Source organism: Lupinus angustifolius, unplaced genomic scaffold (genome assembly GCF_001865875.1).
Source record: "Lupinus angustifolius cultivar Tanjil unplaced genomic scaffold, LupAngTanjil_v1.0 Scaffold_81_92, whole genome shotgun sequence".
Classification (NCBI taxonomy): Eukaryota; Viridiplantae; Streptophyta; class Magnoliopsida; order Fabales; family Fabaceae; genus Lupinus; species Lupinus angustifolius.
The window spans coordinates 1-13,868 of record NW_017723983.1 but is presented as its reverse complement, the minus strand read 5'-3'; the positions used below and the strand labels follow the sequence as shown (position 1 = coordinate 13,868).

The 13,868-nt window shown below is 32.2% G+C and overlaps 1 protein-coding gene across 1 annotated transcript; it reads left to right on the top strand.

Annotated features, from left to right (window-relative positions):
- Positions 1 to 2,205: 2,205 nt before the first annotated feature.
- On the top strand, positions 2,206 to 3,280 carry LOC109339573 (late embryogenesis abundant protein 1-like). Its single transcript, XM_019577033.1, has 3 exons — positions 2,206 to 2,322; positions 2,435 to 2,569; positions 3,009 to 3,280. The coding sequence occupies exons 1-3, from the start codon at positions 2,287 to 2,289 to the stop codon at positions 3,084 to 3,086; spliced, it is 249 nt and encodes an 82-aa protein (XP_019432578.1). The 5' UTR covers positions 2,206 to 2,286; the 3' UTR covers positions 3,087 to 3,280.
- The last annotated feature ends 10,588 nt before the right edge of the window (positions 3,281 to 13,868 follow it).

Here is a 13,868-nt window from a genome sequence, read left to right as displayed (position 1 = left end):
GACAATTTTGAAGTACTAATAAGACTTTTATCTTTTTTTCCTCCATCTCTCTTTACTCTTATTCGTTTTCCTTCTTTGTTTTTTCCTTGATGGTGGTGAACATTGAATTGTTCCATGTAATGTTATTTGATTCAGGGACAAGACCTCATATATTGAACTTACCCTTGTAATACAAAGGACCCTACCTTAAGTTCATTCCCATGGGAAGAATTCCAATTAAGTAGACCAAAGCCGTTGAACACATTGCGTATCGTTGTGCTTGCTTCATGTGTGTTTTCCTAATCATGTGACAACATCACATGCAACTCTGATTGGGGAAGAAGAAAATTTAACACGGGGTGGGGTGGTGGTCCATTATGTTTTGAATTGTTTAATTTTAAGGATTAAGCAATTGGGAATGAAAACGCTGCAAGAGTGATTGTAAGCTTTTTTGTCCTTTTCTATTGCTTATGCTATTTTATGGAATTAACTTCTTATTGATTATATATATATATATATTTTATTTTGGGAAGAATTGAACATATATAACAATGATGAACCTGGACCATCTCACTCAGGCATACAAAGTGGTGTTCCTCTGAAGGAATATATATTTTCCAAGAATGTGATAAGAAAGGACATGTGCATTATATGAGAAAGGCGGTTTTCTGGAGAATATGTTGATGACATGATAAAAGCTGCAAAACATGTTTACCATATTTCCCCTCAAATCTATTTTTCAAAGTTCATGTTATATTTGTATGACTTTTGTGAACAGGTTGATATAGTTTAATAGTTGTACTAAAGTTAATTCTTAATCTATTTTTTTTATGAACTAATATGCTACAGTTCAATAACTTCCATTTTCATACATGATACTTTAAGTTAAGGTCGCACCAAAATAGTTCACTAACTTGTATTATTTGGCTTTCGCTTTTAATAGGTTCAAGATTCTTCTACTACCCCAACTTTATTTGGTTCTCCAAATTTAGATTGTAATAAAGATAATGAATATGGTATAACAATTTTTTATTAATAGAGTTTTTTCATTTAGTTATTATATTCATTCATTGATTATATTTTTATTTTTTGCAAGTGAAGGTTAGCAAATAATTTCTTTTTGATGCAACAAACTAGGAAATGAACCATTTTTTATTTTTTTGGAAACACGATTTGTATATATTTAGATGAGCATCCAAATTGTGTAATTTTTTGGATTATAAGACCTTTTATGTCTATACTATATATAGTCATATTATTTTTAGATGGACATAGTTAACTCATATGACTTTTTTAATTTCAAATATAATGATATGGAAATGCAATTGTGGGTATATGTATGACTATTTTAATAACACCAATACTTATACCAATGGAATAGAACCGTAGGTATAAGAAAAATATATTAATCTAGTGATGGGCAAATGCATATGGTATAAGTTTTTGCTTTATACCTATGATAATAACTTGCGTCACTAAAACCTATAATGACAGGTAAATTATGTAAGTATAAATACATTTACTGACAGATAGAATCCAAAGGTATAAGTTAACATTTATACCCATGTTCCCGATAGCTGTCACTAAAGTCTATAGTGACAGAGAAAATCTATACGTATATCGAGTTAAATATGATCGAGAAAAAACATCCGTACGTCAAAGTTTTTTGTGCTATACGTATGGTTTTTTGTCTTTTACCTACGGTTTTCGTCCATAGGTATGTGGCAAATTTCTTGTAATGATACAATTATGAATTATTTGATTTATGCAGCCAAATTCACATACGACTTTGTTGTTATCCTAATAAATTGATAAATTACATATACTTAGGTAATAGTGTTATATGCATAGTACAAGTTTGAAAATTGATTATCTCGAATATTGAAGGGTCCATTGGATAAGATTGATATATGTGGTTTGGAATAATATATGTACATACAAAATAAAAACAGTTGAAAGAGAATGTAGTTTTGAAATTAATAAACGTTAAGAATGATAGATGTCATTTAATTTTTTTTAAAAAGACATGTCAAATATTATTACTATTTTTATAAAAAATAGAACTTGGTGATACATGATTCACTCACATAAAACTTAGAGGCTCACATAATTCTCCTCAAAAGTACGTCCATTTCAAACGGAGAAATATGCGCTTATTAAAGGTGTGATCCTATCTCTAAGCATCTCTCACATTTGGGTGCAGACAAAAACACTATATATACCTTTCTAACAAGATCAATAAGACACACCAACATTACCTACTTACAACTATTAATCTTGCACCATTTCCAAATTAACCCGACAAACATGAACCAGCAAAATTTCAATGCAGGCCAGGCTCAGGTGAAAGCACAAATTTTCAATAATGTGAATCTGAAATTATTTAGCTAAGAATATTTTTGACTTTGCAATTTGGATATGATATCTACCTAATAAAATATTTTATTATGGTTAGGCTAGGGCTGAGGATTCTATGCAATGCGCAAAGGAGACAGCCACAGCAGCTGCAGACAGGGCTCATGCAGCTGCTAACACAACAGGAGATACTGCTCAACAAAATAAGGACGAAGCTGCTGGTTTTCTCCAACAGGTTCCTAATTTCTCATTATGATTCATAATTTTGGGACATTTTTTTTGTTGAATTTGTAAGTAAGTAAAAAAAAGTAACATTTTTTTTTGTATAACCAGGATATCCTCTCATCCCATGAATAATGGATCTGTTGTCTAAATGTATATCCCAAACAATATCCTAAAATAATGAAAACATGCTATGATAATTAAAAAATTAAACATACATTATTTTTTCTATTTTTCTTTCATTATCATTGGTTTGGGACATGATTTGAGATATATTTTGGGTGAGCAGATCATTGTCCATGGATAAAGAATTAATCTCTTTGAAGATGCATGGTTACCCCTCTCAAAAAATTTCATCGGGGAATCGAACTTTCACCTTTTGAAAAAAATCCTCTACTTTACAATAACTAAAATAATATTCAAGGCTTAAATTTGTATATTTTTTGTTGCAGACTGGGGAGCAAGTGAAGACCATGGCTCAAGGTGCTGTGGATACTGTGAAGCACACACTTGGCATGGACAAAAAGTGAATCAAAATCATCTGGATTTATTCATGGAAGTGTCAAGCTAATCCTTCAAATGGAATATAATTATAAGTTTCACTAGATTATTGCTTTTTCCTAGCTGTTAGGGATTAGCAAAATAAGTATCTCTTAATTTTGTTGTGTAGTTGAAGAAAGCCAATATCAGCAATAATAAAACACAATTCCTTTCTATTTTTCTTGTTGTAGAGTTAATCTTCAAGACTATTGGTTTTCTTAATAATAACTTAATACATGCAACGCAAAATAACATGATTATATGTATCTAAGAAGTCTCTCTTGAACATGTCTACAGCTTAATATTCATTTTCTTAAGACAATCTCCTCTTATGTTAAACTATTATTTCTATCACCCACTAAAATTAATTATCAAAAATAAGAGTTTGATTGGTCATGAACTATTGTTAAAAATCTCCTCCTTTTTTTTATGAAAGTGGATTCTCTCATGTACTAAAGTATTTGAGGGACGGTCCAGCACTAGAAAAGAGGATAACATGTGGCCTTACAAAAAATTTAATGTCATAAATTTTAAATTATTTTAAAACAAAAATATTATAAATCATCAAAACAACCTAGTCAAGTCTATATTCCAGTATTGGACTATCCAAAAAATGATCATATCATTAAATTGTCTAAAAAAGATCAGAAGTATAATGGTCACTAAATTATCCCTTAATTAATCTTGACTCCACAAAAACTATAAAAGAAAAAACACTTGAAAACTAAAAGGATTATATTGTGGTTTTGACACAATATTACAATGTCCATATAATTGTTTATATTTTATAACATTACAATAGTCAAAAAAATTGAAGATAAATAATATAAAAAATCTTACATTATCATTGTATTTATATTTAATTTTTTTTGCTAAGACTTTAGTATCCATATATTATCATTGTAAAGTTTATTACATAATCAATATATCATTCTCAGTTATATGTATTATTTTTATTCAAGTGTCAAATTAATTATGATCAACACATGAATGGTGGATAATACAATGACGACATAAAAACATTTTACACTTCCTAAGCATATTTACTAAACTCTTTTGCTTAGAGTTTAATATATTTCATTATGAGTCTATACTTTTTCATAGTAAATATATCAGAATTATGATCAAGACATGAATTGTGGAGGATGTGCTCACGAAGTAAAAATTTACACACTATTAGTACATAGACGTTAAACTCTATAATATCTATATAATGAGTTTGCTCAAGTATGAAGTTCCACAATGAATGCGAGGGGATGAGTAAAATAGTTTATAAGTGGAAAAAACTCATGTGATCATTGCCTTAAGATTTTGGTTCATGACGTGGTGTCTCACTTGTGACTCTTCATTCTTCTCATTCCCCGATAACAATGGAACTCCCTAATAGTTGAAGGCTCCCTAGATGCAGTCGAGTCTAACATGATGTAGTGGAAAGTTTTTTATATAGTTACTGCTTCATTTATCATTCATATATATTACTTTTATTCAAGGATTAATGATTATCAACACATTAATGGTGAATGATGCACCGCCCGCATAAAAAACTTTTATACTATTAGCCCATAAATATTAAACTCTTTGCCTAGAATTTAATATTTATGCAGTGTTAGTGTAAAAAAAGTTACATAGTTGTTACATTATTCGTCATTCATATATAGTACTTTTATTCAAGAGTCAATTACGATCAACACATGAATGATAGATAATACACTGACAATGTAAAAAATATTACATTAATAGTCTATTGATTTAGGCTCTTTCCTTAGGCTTTGTTTGAGATTGTGATTTTGGAGGGGAATGGAAATGATGACTTTAGAAAGCCTCCCCTTGTTTCGAAGTTGGATGAAGGAGAGGGGAAAGTTTTGGAGGGTTTCTCAAACCTTCTAAAACCCTCAATATGTTTATTTTTATAGTTCTCTTAATTTGGGTTTTTTAGAGACAAAATGTAAAAATACATAAATATTGTTAGTAAAATTATATAATTAAATAATTGTATATTATTGTCCATTTCTCATTATAATTTACATTTTTAAAGGAAAAAATATTCTAACATTATCATAAGTTTATCCTCCTCCATCTAAATTTTATATTCCCAAACAAGGAGATGATGACCTTCCTTCCCCCTTCCCTTTATCTCTATTCCTAACCATTTGATCTATCTCTTTCCCTTTCCCTCATAACTCCCAAACATATCCTTAGAGTTTCATAATTTATGCATTATTATTATAAAGTTTTTTACAATGATGATCAACGCATAAATGGTGGATAATACGGTCAGAGTTAAAAAACTCTTACACTTTTTAAATTTTATCCCATATATTTAAGAATGTAGGGAGTATAAGAGAAGTCAGCCACTCCTATATATCTCTAAATAAGGAAAGGCATGCATAAGCATTTGCAAGGCCATGGGCCAACAAGCTTTCTGATGTAGTTTTTGATAGATAACAAGGGCTTACAGTCACCTAGAGGAGGGAGTGAATAGGTGTAGCAGAACACAATTACCACTTTTTCGATTAATGAGAAGTTTTGAAAATTCTCATAGCTTAATTGATTAATATCAGCTCTAATTGATTATTATCAGTTGCACTAAATCGATTAACACTAGGTTTAATTGATTAACCTATATCTTGATTTTCTTGCATTAAAAGATAACAACAATCTATCCAACCTTAGTTGCAATTAACCTAATGAATTTATGCATATATGATTATAGATTTAGAGCATGTAATAAAATCAGTAAGCAATTAATCAAAGTATTAAAATCGTAGATAAACTAAAAATATAAAGAGATAAGGGAAAGAGAAAATGAAGATGACGATCTTTTATCCTAGTTCATTTGCAGCTCCACTGACAAACTACATTCAGACCTCCATTTCTGATCTTGAGAGATTTTTCTTTACTATATGAAACAAATGTTTACAAATACTCTTCCAATTACCAAACTTCCTTCCTATCCCTAGATTTCCCTATGGTTTGACCTTCACACCCGTTTCTAATGGATATTCCATACTACTTCTAACAATATCGGCCCCGACCACTCCTAAAATCTCTACCAAGACTCTTGCACAAATGAATACACCACCTAACCGCAACTATAATTTTCCAATCTTATTCTCTATATCAAGATGATACTAACACACCTCAGAGACTACAAGATAATCGTCAAAAAAATCTTTACAAGTAATGTGCACCTAATTATGCAAATATTACACTTAAAAAATGGAACCTAAACCCTGCCTAAAAATCTAACAATACCCAATAAAAGATTTATGTGATTTTGCACGGTTTAATAAAATAGTTTTACAATGAAACACAAACGATTAAATTTTATGAAGTTATCATCTCTCTTTACTTTTGTGTCAATGAAATGAAAACCTTTCAGCACATTCACAATTTTTTTGCTCAGAGAATATGAAAATTGAGTTCTAAATTTTTTACCAAGATGTTATGAGCACATGGGAAAAGATCAGTTTTTATACAAAACTATCTTCTATTGGACTTAATCGATTAACACACTTCTTAATCGGTTAACGATTCCACGAAATCCATGATTTCAACTACTATAAGTCCACTTAAACAATTAACCCATTGCTTAATCGACTAGCAGGTTCTCATGTTGATTTAATCGATTAACATCAGTTGTAATCAATTAACTGTGTTGAAAAACATTTCTTTGATCTATGATGAACCTTCTATATGATGTGTATATCCATGTAACATGACTTTGAAAGATGTAATTTATATACCAAGTTTAGTGCACCAAAATCATGTTACCATATGTAAATGCATGAGCATGTTAATCATGTATTAATGAATGCAAGTCTCATTTTAAGTTGATTCAATTTTAGGATTGTGAGACTTTTATTCATTGTTAACCTAGCCTAGACTCTACCCAATTAATCATCTTAAGACTCTAGAAATATAAAAACTTAACCTAAGTTTTCTTGATTGAACTTGAGCCTTGACTTTGTTATTTGTTGAGTTGTCCTTGTCTTCAAGTTTACCTATTATCCTTGTCTTCATCAAAATATTATGATGATGCATCCTTGCAATCTCAGTTTTGCACACCTAAGCATTTGTTAATTATGTAACTTAGGGAACACATTATACTTATGAAGTTAGTTACTTTTGCTTTTCCTTCTACAAGAAAGTTAGTTAAGAATTAGTTACTCCCAAAGTTACTATATATGTAAAGTTGTGTAATCTTGCAACTACTTAGTCTTCTACAGTCAAAATTTCTTCAAACACTTCTTTTCTCTTCTTCTCTTTGGTTTTTCAGATAATATCATAGCAAAAAGTTGCTTTGATTTGTATTCTTCCTCAATTTTCCGTTCCAATTCTCCTCTGAATTTATTATTTTCCTTATTCTGCAATTCCTTCTTTTCTTCCAATTCGATTATTCTATCTTCTTTGCAAAAAAAGGTAAATCAGAGCTTCAAAGACTATAACGTCAATCCTTCTAATCCCTATTTCCTTCATTCCAATAAAAATCATACATTAATTATGGTTTCTCCTCTTCTCAATGGAAAACATTATCACTTTTGGTCCAAAGCTATGAAATTAGCTCTTAAATCCAAGAATAAGTTGAAATTCATAGAGCAATCTATGCTTCAACCACCATTGGTTCATCCACTCAATGCACCATGGATCAGGTGCAACATTATGGTTATGTCTTGGTTGCAATATTCTATTGATGAGACAATTTTCAAATCCATCCTTTGGATTGATGATGCTGATGAATTGTGGAAAGATCTCCATGATAGGTTCTCTCGGATAGATATTTTTCACATAACTGAGCTTCAAGAAGAGTTCTATAAAACGAACCAAGGTAATCAATTCATCTCTGATTACTTCACTCAATTAGATATTCTATGGGAGGAAATTCAAAATTTTAGGGCCATAGGTCAATGTAAATGTAATGTAACTTGTTCTTATTGGATAATTGATCTGATAAAGAAATATAGGGAACAAAATTATGTAATTTGGTTCCTTAAAGGGCTAAATGTTCAATATTCTCAGGTTAGGTTTCAAATCATGCTAATAGAGCATCTTCCTTCTATTAGTAAGATACTCTCAATGTTGATTCAGCAAGAAAGACAATTCAATACTTCAATTCTCTCTGGCCAAAGAAATGACCTAAGGGCTTTGGCTATTAAATCTCAAGGGAATTCTAAGTTCAAGAATCCTACAAGTTTTAATGGAAACATAGGGAGATGAAACAATTCTTATTGAGGAAGAATGTCTTCCAATGGCGCGTGAAAAGGAAATGGTGCTAGGTTATGTACTTATCATGAGAGGACTAATTATACTATAGCGCATGTTTTCTAATACATGGTTATCCAAGTGAAACATTCACTGATGATCAAGTGAAACATATCTTGGAGCTACTTGAAAGGAATAAAGGTGACAATAGCAAGGTTGTTACAAACTCTGCCATTTCTGAAGGTGCAACATTGGACACAACCTTGCCCGCATCCTCATAATAAGTGTATGGATCGTTTGATTGATAATGGAGCCACTTATCATATTACTTATGATTTGAGAAGTTTCAATAATATTATCCATGGAAGTTAGGCCATTGATTCCATGCCACATGGATTTGTTTGACTATCTCATTTTGTTTTTTGTCTTATATTTGCCCAATTTCCATGTCATAGTGTTAGTAAATAAGTTAATTTAGTCTCCAAAATGTCATTTAATCTTACATCTCAATTCACGTGCCATTGTGTAGAATACTACAAAGAAGGTGGTTGGTACAACCGTACAAGTAGCTTGAAACAAGGCTTGCTTGCGCCAACTGGGAAATTGGAGTATAAACTACCAATGATGTCACAAATAAGTATAAGATAAGGGGTTGTCGTATCTACAAGAACTTGCTAGATTATATGCTTTCAATTAACAATCATTGTTTTAAGTGAAATTTAGTGGGTTGTTTGATTAGTGACACAAATTAATGAATGCAAGTCTCATTTTAAGTTGATTCAATTTTAGGATTGTGAGACTTTTATTCATTGTTAACCTAGCCTAGACTCTACCCAATTAATCATCTTAAGACTCTAGAAATATAAAAACTTAACCTAAGTTTTCTTGATTGAACTTGAGCCTTGACTTTGTTATTTGTTGAGTTGTCCTTGTCTTCAAGTTTACCTATTATCCTTGTCTTCATCAAAATATTATGATGATGCATCCTTGCAATCTCAGTTTTGCACACCTAAGCATTTGTTAATTATGTAACTTAGGGAACACATTATACTTATGAAGTTAGTTACTTTTGCTTTTCCTTCTACAAGAAAGTTAGTTAAGAATTAGTTACTCCCAAAGTTACTATATATGTAAAGTTGTGTAATCTTGCAACTACTTAGTCTTCTACAGTCAAAATTTCTTCAAACACTTCTTTTCTCTTCTTCTCTTTGGTTTTTCAGATAATATCATAGCAAAAAGTTGCTTTGATTTGTATTCTTCCTCAATTTTCCGTTCCAATTCTCCTCTGAATTTATTATTTTCCTTATTCTGCAATTCCTTCTTTTCTTCCAATTCGATTATTCTATCTTCTTTGCAAAAAAAGGTAAATCAGAGCTTCAAAGACTATAACGTCAATCCTTCTAATCCCTATTTCCTTCATTCCAATAAAAATCATACATTAATTATGGTTTCTCCTCTTCTCAATGGAAAACATTATCACTTTTGGTCCAAAGCTATGAAATTAGCTCTTAAATCCAAGAATAAGTTGAAATTCATAGAGCAATCTATGCTTCAACCACCATTGGTTCATCCACTCAATGCACCATGGATCAGGTGCAACATTATGGTTATGTCTTGGTTGCAATATTCTATTGATGAGACAATTTTCAAATCCATCCTTTGGATTGATGATGCTGATGAATTGTGGAAAGATCTCCATGATAGGTTCTCTCGGATAGATATTTTTCACATAACTGAGCTTCAAGAAGAGTTCTATAAAACGAACCAAGGTAATCAATTCATCTCTGATTACTTCACTCAATTAGATATTCTATGGGAGGAAATTCAAAATTTTAGGGCCATAGGTCAATGTAAATGTAATGTAACTTGTTCTTATTGGATAATTGATCTGATAAAGAAATATAGGGAACAAAATTATGTAATTTGGTTCCTTAAAGGGCTAAATGTTCAATATTCTCAGGTTAGGTTTCAAATCATGCTAATAGAGCATCTTCCTTCTATTAGTAAGATACTCTCAATGTTGATTCAGCAAGAAAGACAATTCAATACTTCAATTCTCTCTGGCCAAAGAAATGACCTAAGGGCTTTGGCTATTAAATCTCAAGGGAATTCTAAGTTCAAGAATCCTACAAGTTTTAATGGAAACATAGGGAGATGAAACAATTCTTATTGAGGAAGAATGTCTTCCAATGGCGCGTGAAAAGGAAATGGTGCTAGGTTATGTACTTATCATGAGAGGACTAATTATACTATAGCGCATGTTTTCTAATACATGGTTATCCAAGTGAAACATTCACTGATGATCAAGTGAAACATATCTTGGAGCTACTTGAAAGGAATAAAGGTGACAATAGCAAGGTTGTTACAAACTCTGCCATTTCTGAAGGTGCAACATTGGACACAACCTTGCCCGCATCCTCATAATAAGTGTATGGATCGTTTGATTGATAATGGAGCCACTTATCATATTACTTATGATTTGAGAAGTTTCAATAATATTATCCATGGAAGTTAGGCCATTGATTCCATGCCACATGGATTTGTTTGACTATCTCATTTTGTTTTTTGTCTTATATTTGCCCAATTTCCATGTCATAGTGTTAGTAAATAAGTTAATTTAGTCTCCAAAATGTCATTTAATCTTACATCTCAATTCACGTGCCATTGTGTAGAATACTACAAAGAAGGTGGTTGGTACAACCGTACAAGTAGCTTGAAACAAGGCTTGCTTGCGCCAACTGGGAAATTGGAGTATAAACTACCAATGATGTCACAAATAAGTATAAGATAAGGGGTTGTCGTATCTACAAGAACTTGCTAGATTATATGCTTTCAATTAACAATCATTGTTTTAAGTGAAATTTAGTGGGTTGTTTGATTAGTGACACAAATAATCAACATTGTAATATAATAGGAAAGAAAGTTGATATTGAACGTCACACTTACTATTCATGCACACCTGATTCTTAAATTAAATTCATCTAATAATGACTATTCCATGCAATGACCTCAAAATTACTAAAAGCTAGTGTCTTAGTCAATTTAGTAGCATGTGCAACAAAATTCTATGTCTAGCAAATTTACTCATAAGATTAAGATATATAACCCACATAACATGCCTCTATGTCTAGTGGTCCATGCATGCAAAGTTGAGTTAAATGCAACACCTCAATTATATTAGTCACCAATGTCTTGGCTTATACTAACACTTTATTAATCTACCTCTATGTGTAGTAGTCTAGAATAAAAAAGTTAAGTTGTATGAACCATTAAGCATACCTCTATGTCTAGTAGTCTATGCCAACAAGTTTGAGAGTTATAAAATCACAAGATTAGTGTTGGTGCAACAGAATCGATCGCTGCACAACGATATCTTCCGCTGCACCAACAATTGGTATTAGAGCCAATTGGTATATGATCTTAACCCAGGGCCAGATAATGGTTAAAGAGGATGAAGGCGTGATGGCTAGAGAAGGTGTGTCAAAGGTACTACACAAGGATAAAGTAGATGAGTTGAAGGAGAAGAAAACACGACATAATTATGGCGGGGTGATACATTTTGATCCAGAAATCTAGAAGTTGATGCATCGAATTAGGATCAAGATGGAGATATGGACTCATGTGTTGAGTTTGGCCTTGAGAGAGGTGCTGACAACATCTCTCTAGATGTTGAGAGAATGATCTCATTTGAGATGAGAAGTAGAATATCCTAATGGCATGTCTAAGATGTCATAGTGAAGGATATAAATAAACATACATTATGGATCAGAGGTAAAATTTTCAACTAGTATCTTCATAAAAATGTTAAGTCATTTGGGTGTAGGTAAATGGAGTATATCTGCTCCAAAAATGTGTCAGTCTATATGTCACATTTTATAATTTAAAAGTTTAATAATTAAGTATTTTTATCGCAAAATATAATTAGTGATACATAAAACGACACACTTTATAGGATAATATTATATATATATATAATATTACTTTTTTTCAAAAACCAGGGGGGCAGCTGCCCCCACCTGTCCCTTCCATCCTCCACCACTGATTTATAGTATAAAGTTCTTTATACTGTTAGGATATCATCAAAAACATAAAGGTGGAGACTGAATTTTATGTAAGGTGTAATATGGGCATTGAATTTGATGCATGGTGTAACACGAGCATTGGGAGAGATGTAGGGTGTGACATGACATTGGCTTGGATGCAAATATGTGACACAAACATTAGTTAGCATTTACGCAAGGTGTGTGTTGTGGTTATACTCCTTATGGTGGAGTATGATAGTTCTTTTGAACTAGGACTCTCGGAGTGGACAATAGTGGTAACAGTTGAGGCTTAGTGGACAATAGTGGTAACAGTTGAGGCTTTACAAGGAAGCTCCAAGGTTCAGTTTGACTGGGTATTGAAGAGGATGATTATTGGTGAACTTTTGTGTAAATGTTCCAATATATCGAAAGACTTCCTAGAAATAGGTGGCTAGGCAACATGTTCCACAAGTTGATGAAGGTACGAGAAACTGCACTACAAGTTTTGAGAGCTAGACTCTTGGTAACATCGTCAAGGATACTCAGAAGTTCTATGTTGTAGAGGAGAAATTAAAGAGAATTATGCATTGAGCAAGGTGGAGTCATATATTCGATAAGATGGAGATTCTTGTGTAGATTTTCTAATGAGCGAGATATTGGTCTATTTCAATCAAGGTGGAGATTGTTGGGGATGTTTGAAATATGTTATTGATAAGTGCCAAACATACCAAAATTTCATACACTTTTATGACATTTATCTTAAGCATAATTGAGAAAAGACCAACTTAAAACAATACTTTTTGGATAAAATATCACAATCTTGTATATTTGTGTTTGTATTTCTCTTTAATGTGTTTTGTAGGATTTAAAAAGAAAACGAAAAGAGAATAATGACTCAGGGTCCAAGAAGAAAAAGAAGTCAAACTCAAGGTGCTCAAGCAGGCAGCTTAGCGTGGACCAAGCCACGCTGAGCTGACTTGGACACCAGCCTGGAATGGTCAAACCCAACCTGGCTCAGTCAAACCAACCTGGCACAGACCAATTTGCTCAAGCAGGCATGGTCAAACCTAACATGTGTGCTCAGCGGTGTACACCAGACTTGACTTAGCCATCAAGCAACCATGAAGGCATGCATGACATCACTTCAAGTAGCCCACCATAGGCTTTTCAGGAGTAGCTCACCATACCTGGTCCCATAGCTCACAAATAGCTTTGGTGAGTCAAGATTAAGAAGGTGACAAAGCTACTTGACCAAGTGACCAAACCCTTGCAGCTGCTGAGCGGTGCAACCAATAAGCTCAACGATGCCAGGGAAATTCTAAAAATGGGAAGGCATTTCCTTCACAAAGAGATCATCTTCTTCCGATGTCTTAATCTTCTTGCCTTGAAAATCTTCTTCCCTGAAGTGAAAACACAATTCTCTCTTCTTGTTCTTAGTTCATAGAAGTTCTTTGTAAGTAAGTTTTATAGTTTTTAGTTTATAATTCAAGAGGAGAAAGGAGAAGGCAAATGAGATGCAAAAATCCATTTTGTAATCTCATTTGGAAC

Coding starts and splice junctions, on each gene's coding strand:
- LOC109339573 (XM_019577033.1), top strand. CDS start 2,287: ATGAACCAGCAAAATTTCAATGCAGGCCAGGCTCAG. Junction 2,323..2,434: donor TCAATGCAGGCCAGGCTCAG/GTGAAAGCACAA, acceptor TATTATGGTTAG/GCTAGGGCTGAGGATTCTAT. Junction 2,570..3,008: donor CTGCTGGTTTTCTCCAACAG/GTTCCTAATTTC, acceptor TTTTTGTTGCAG/ACTGGGGAGCAAGTGAAGAC.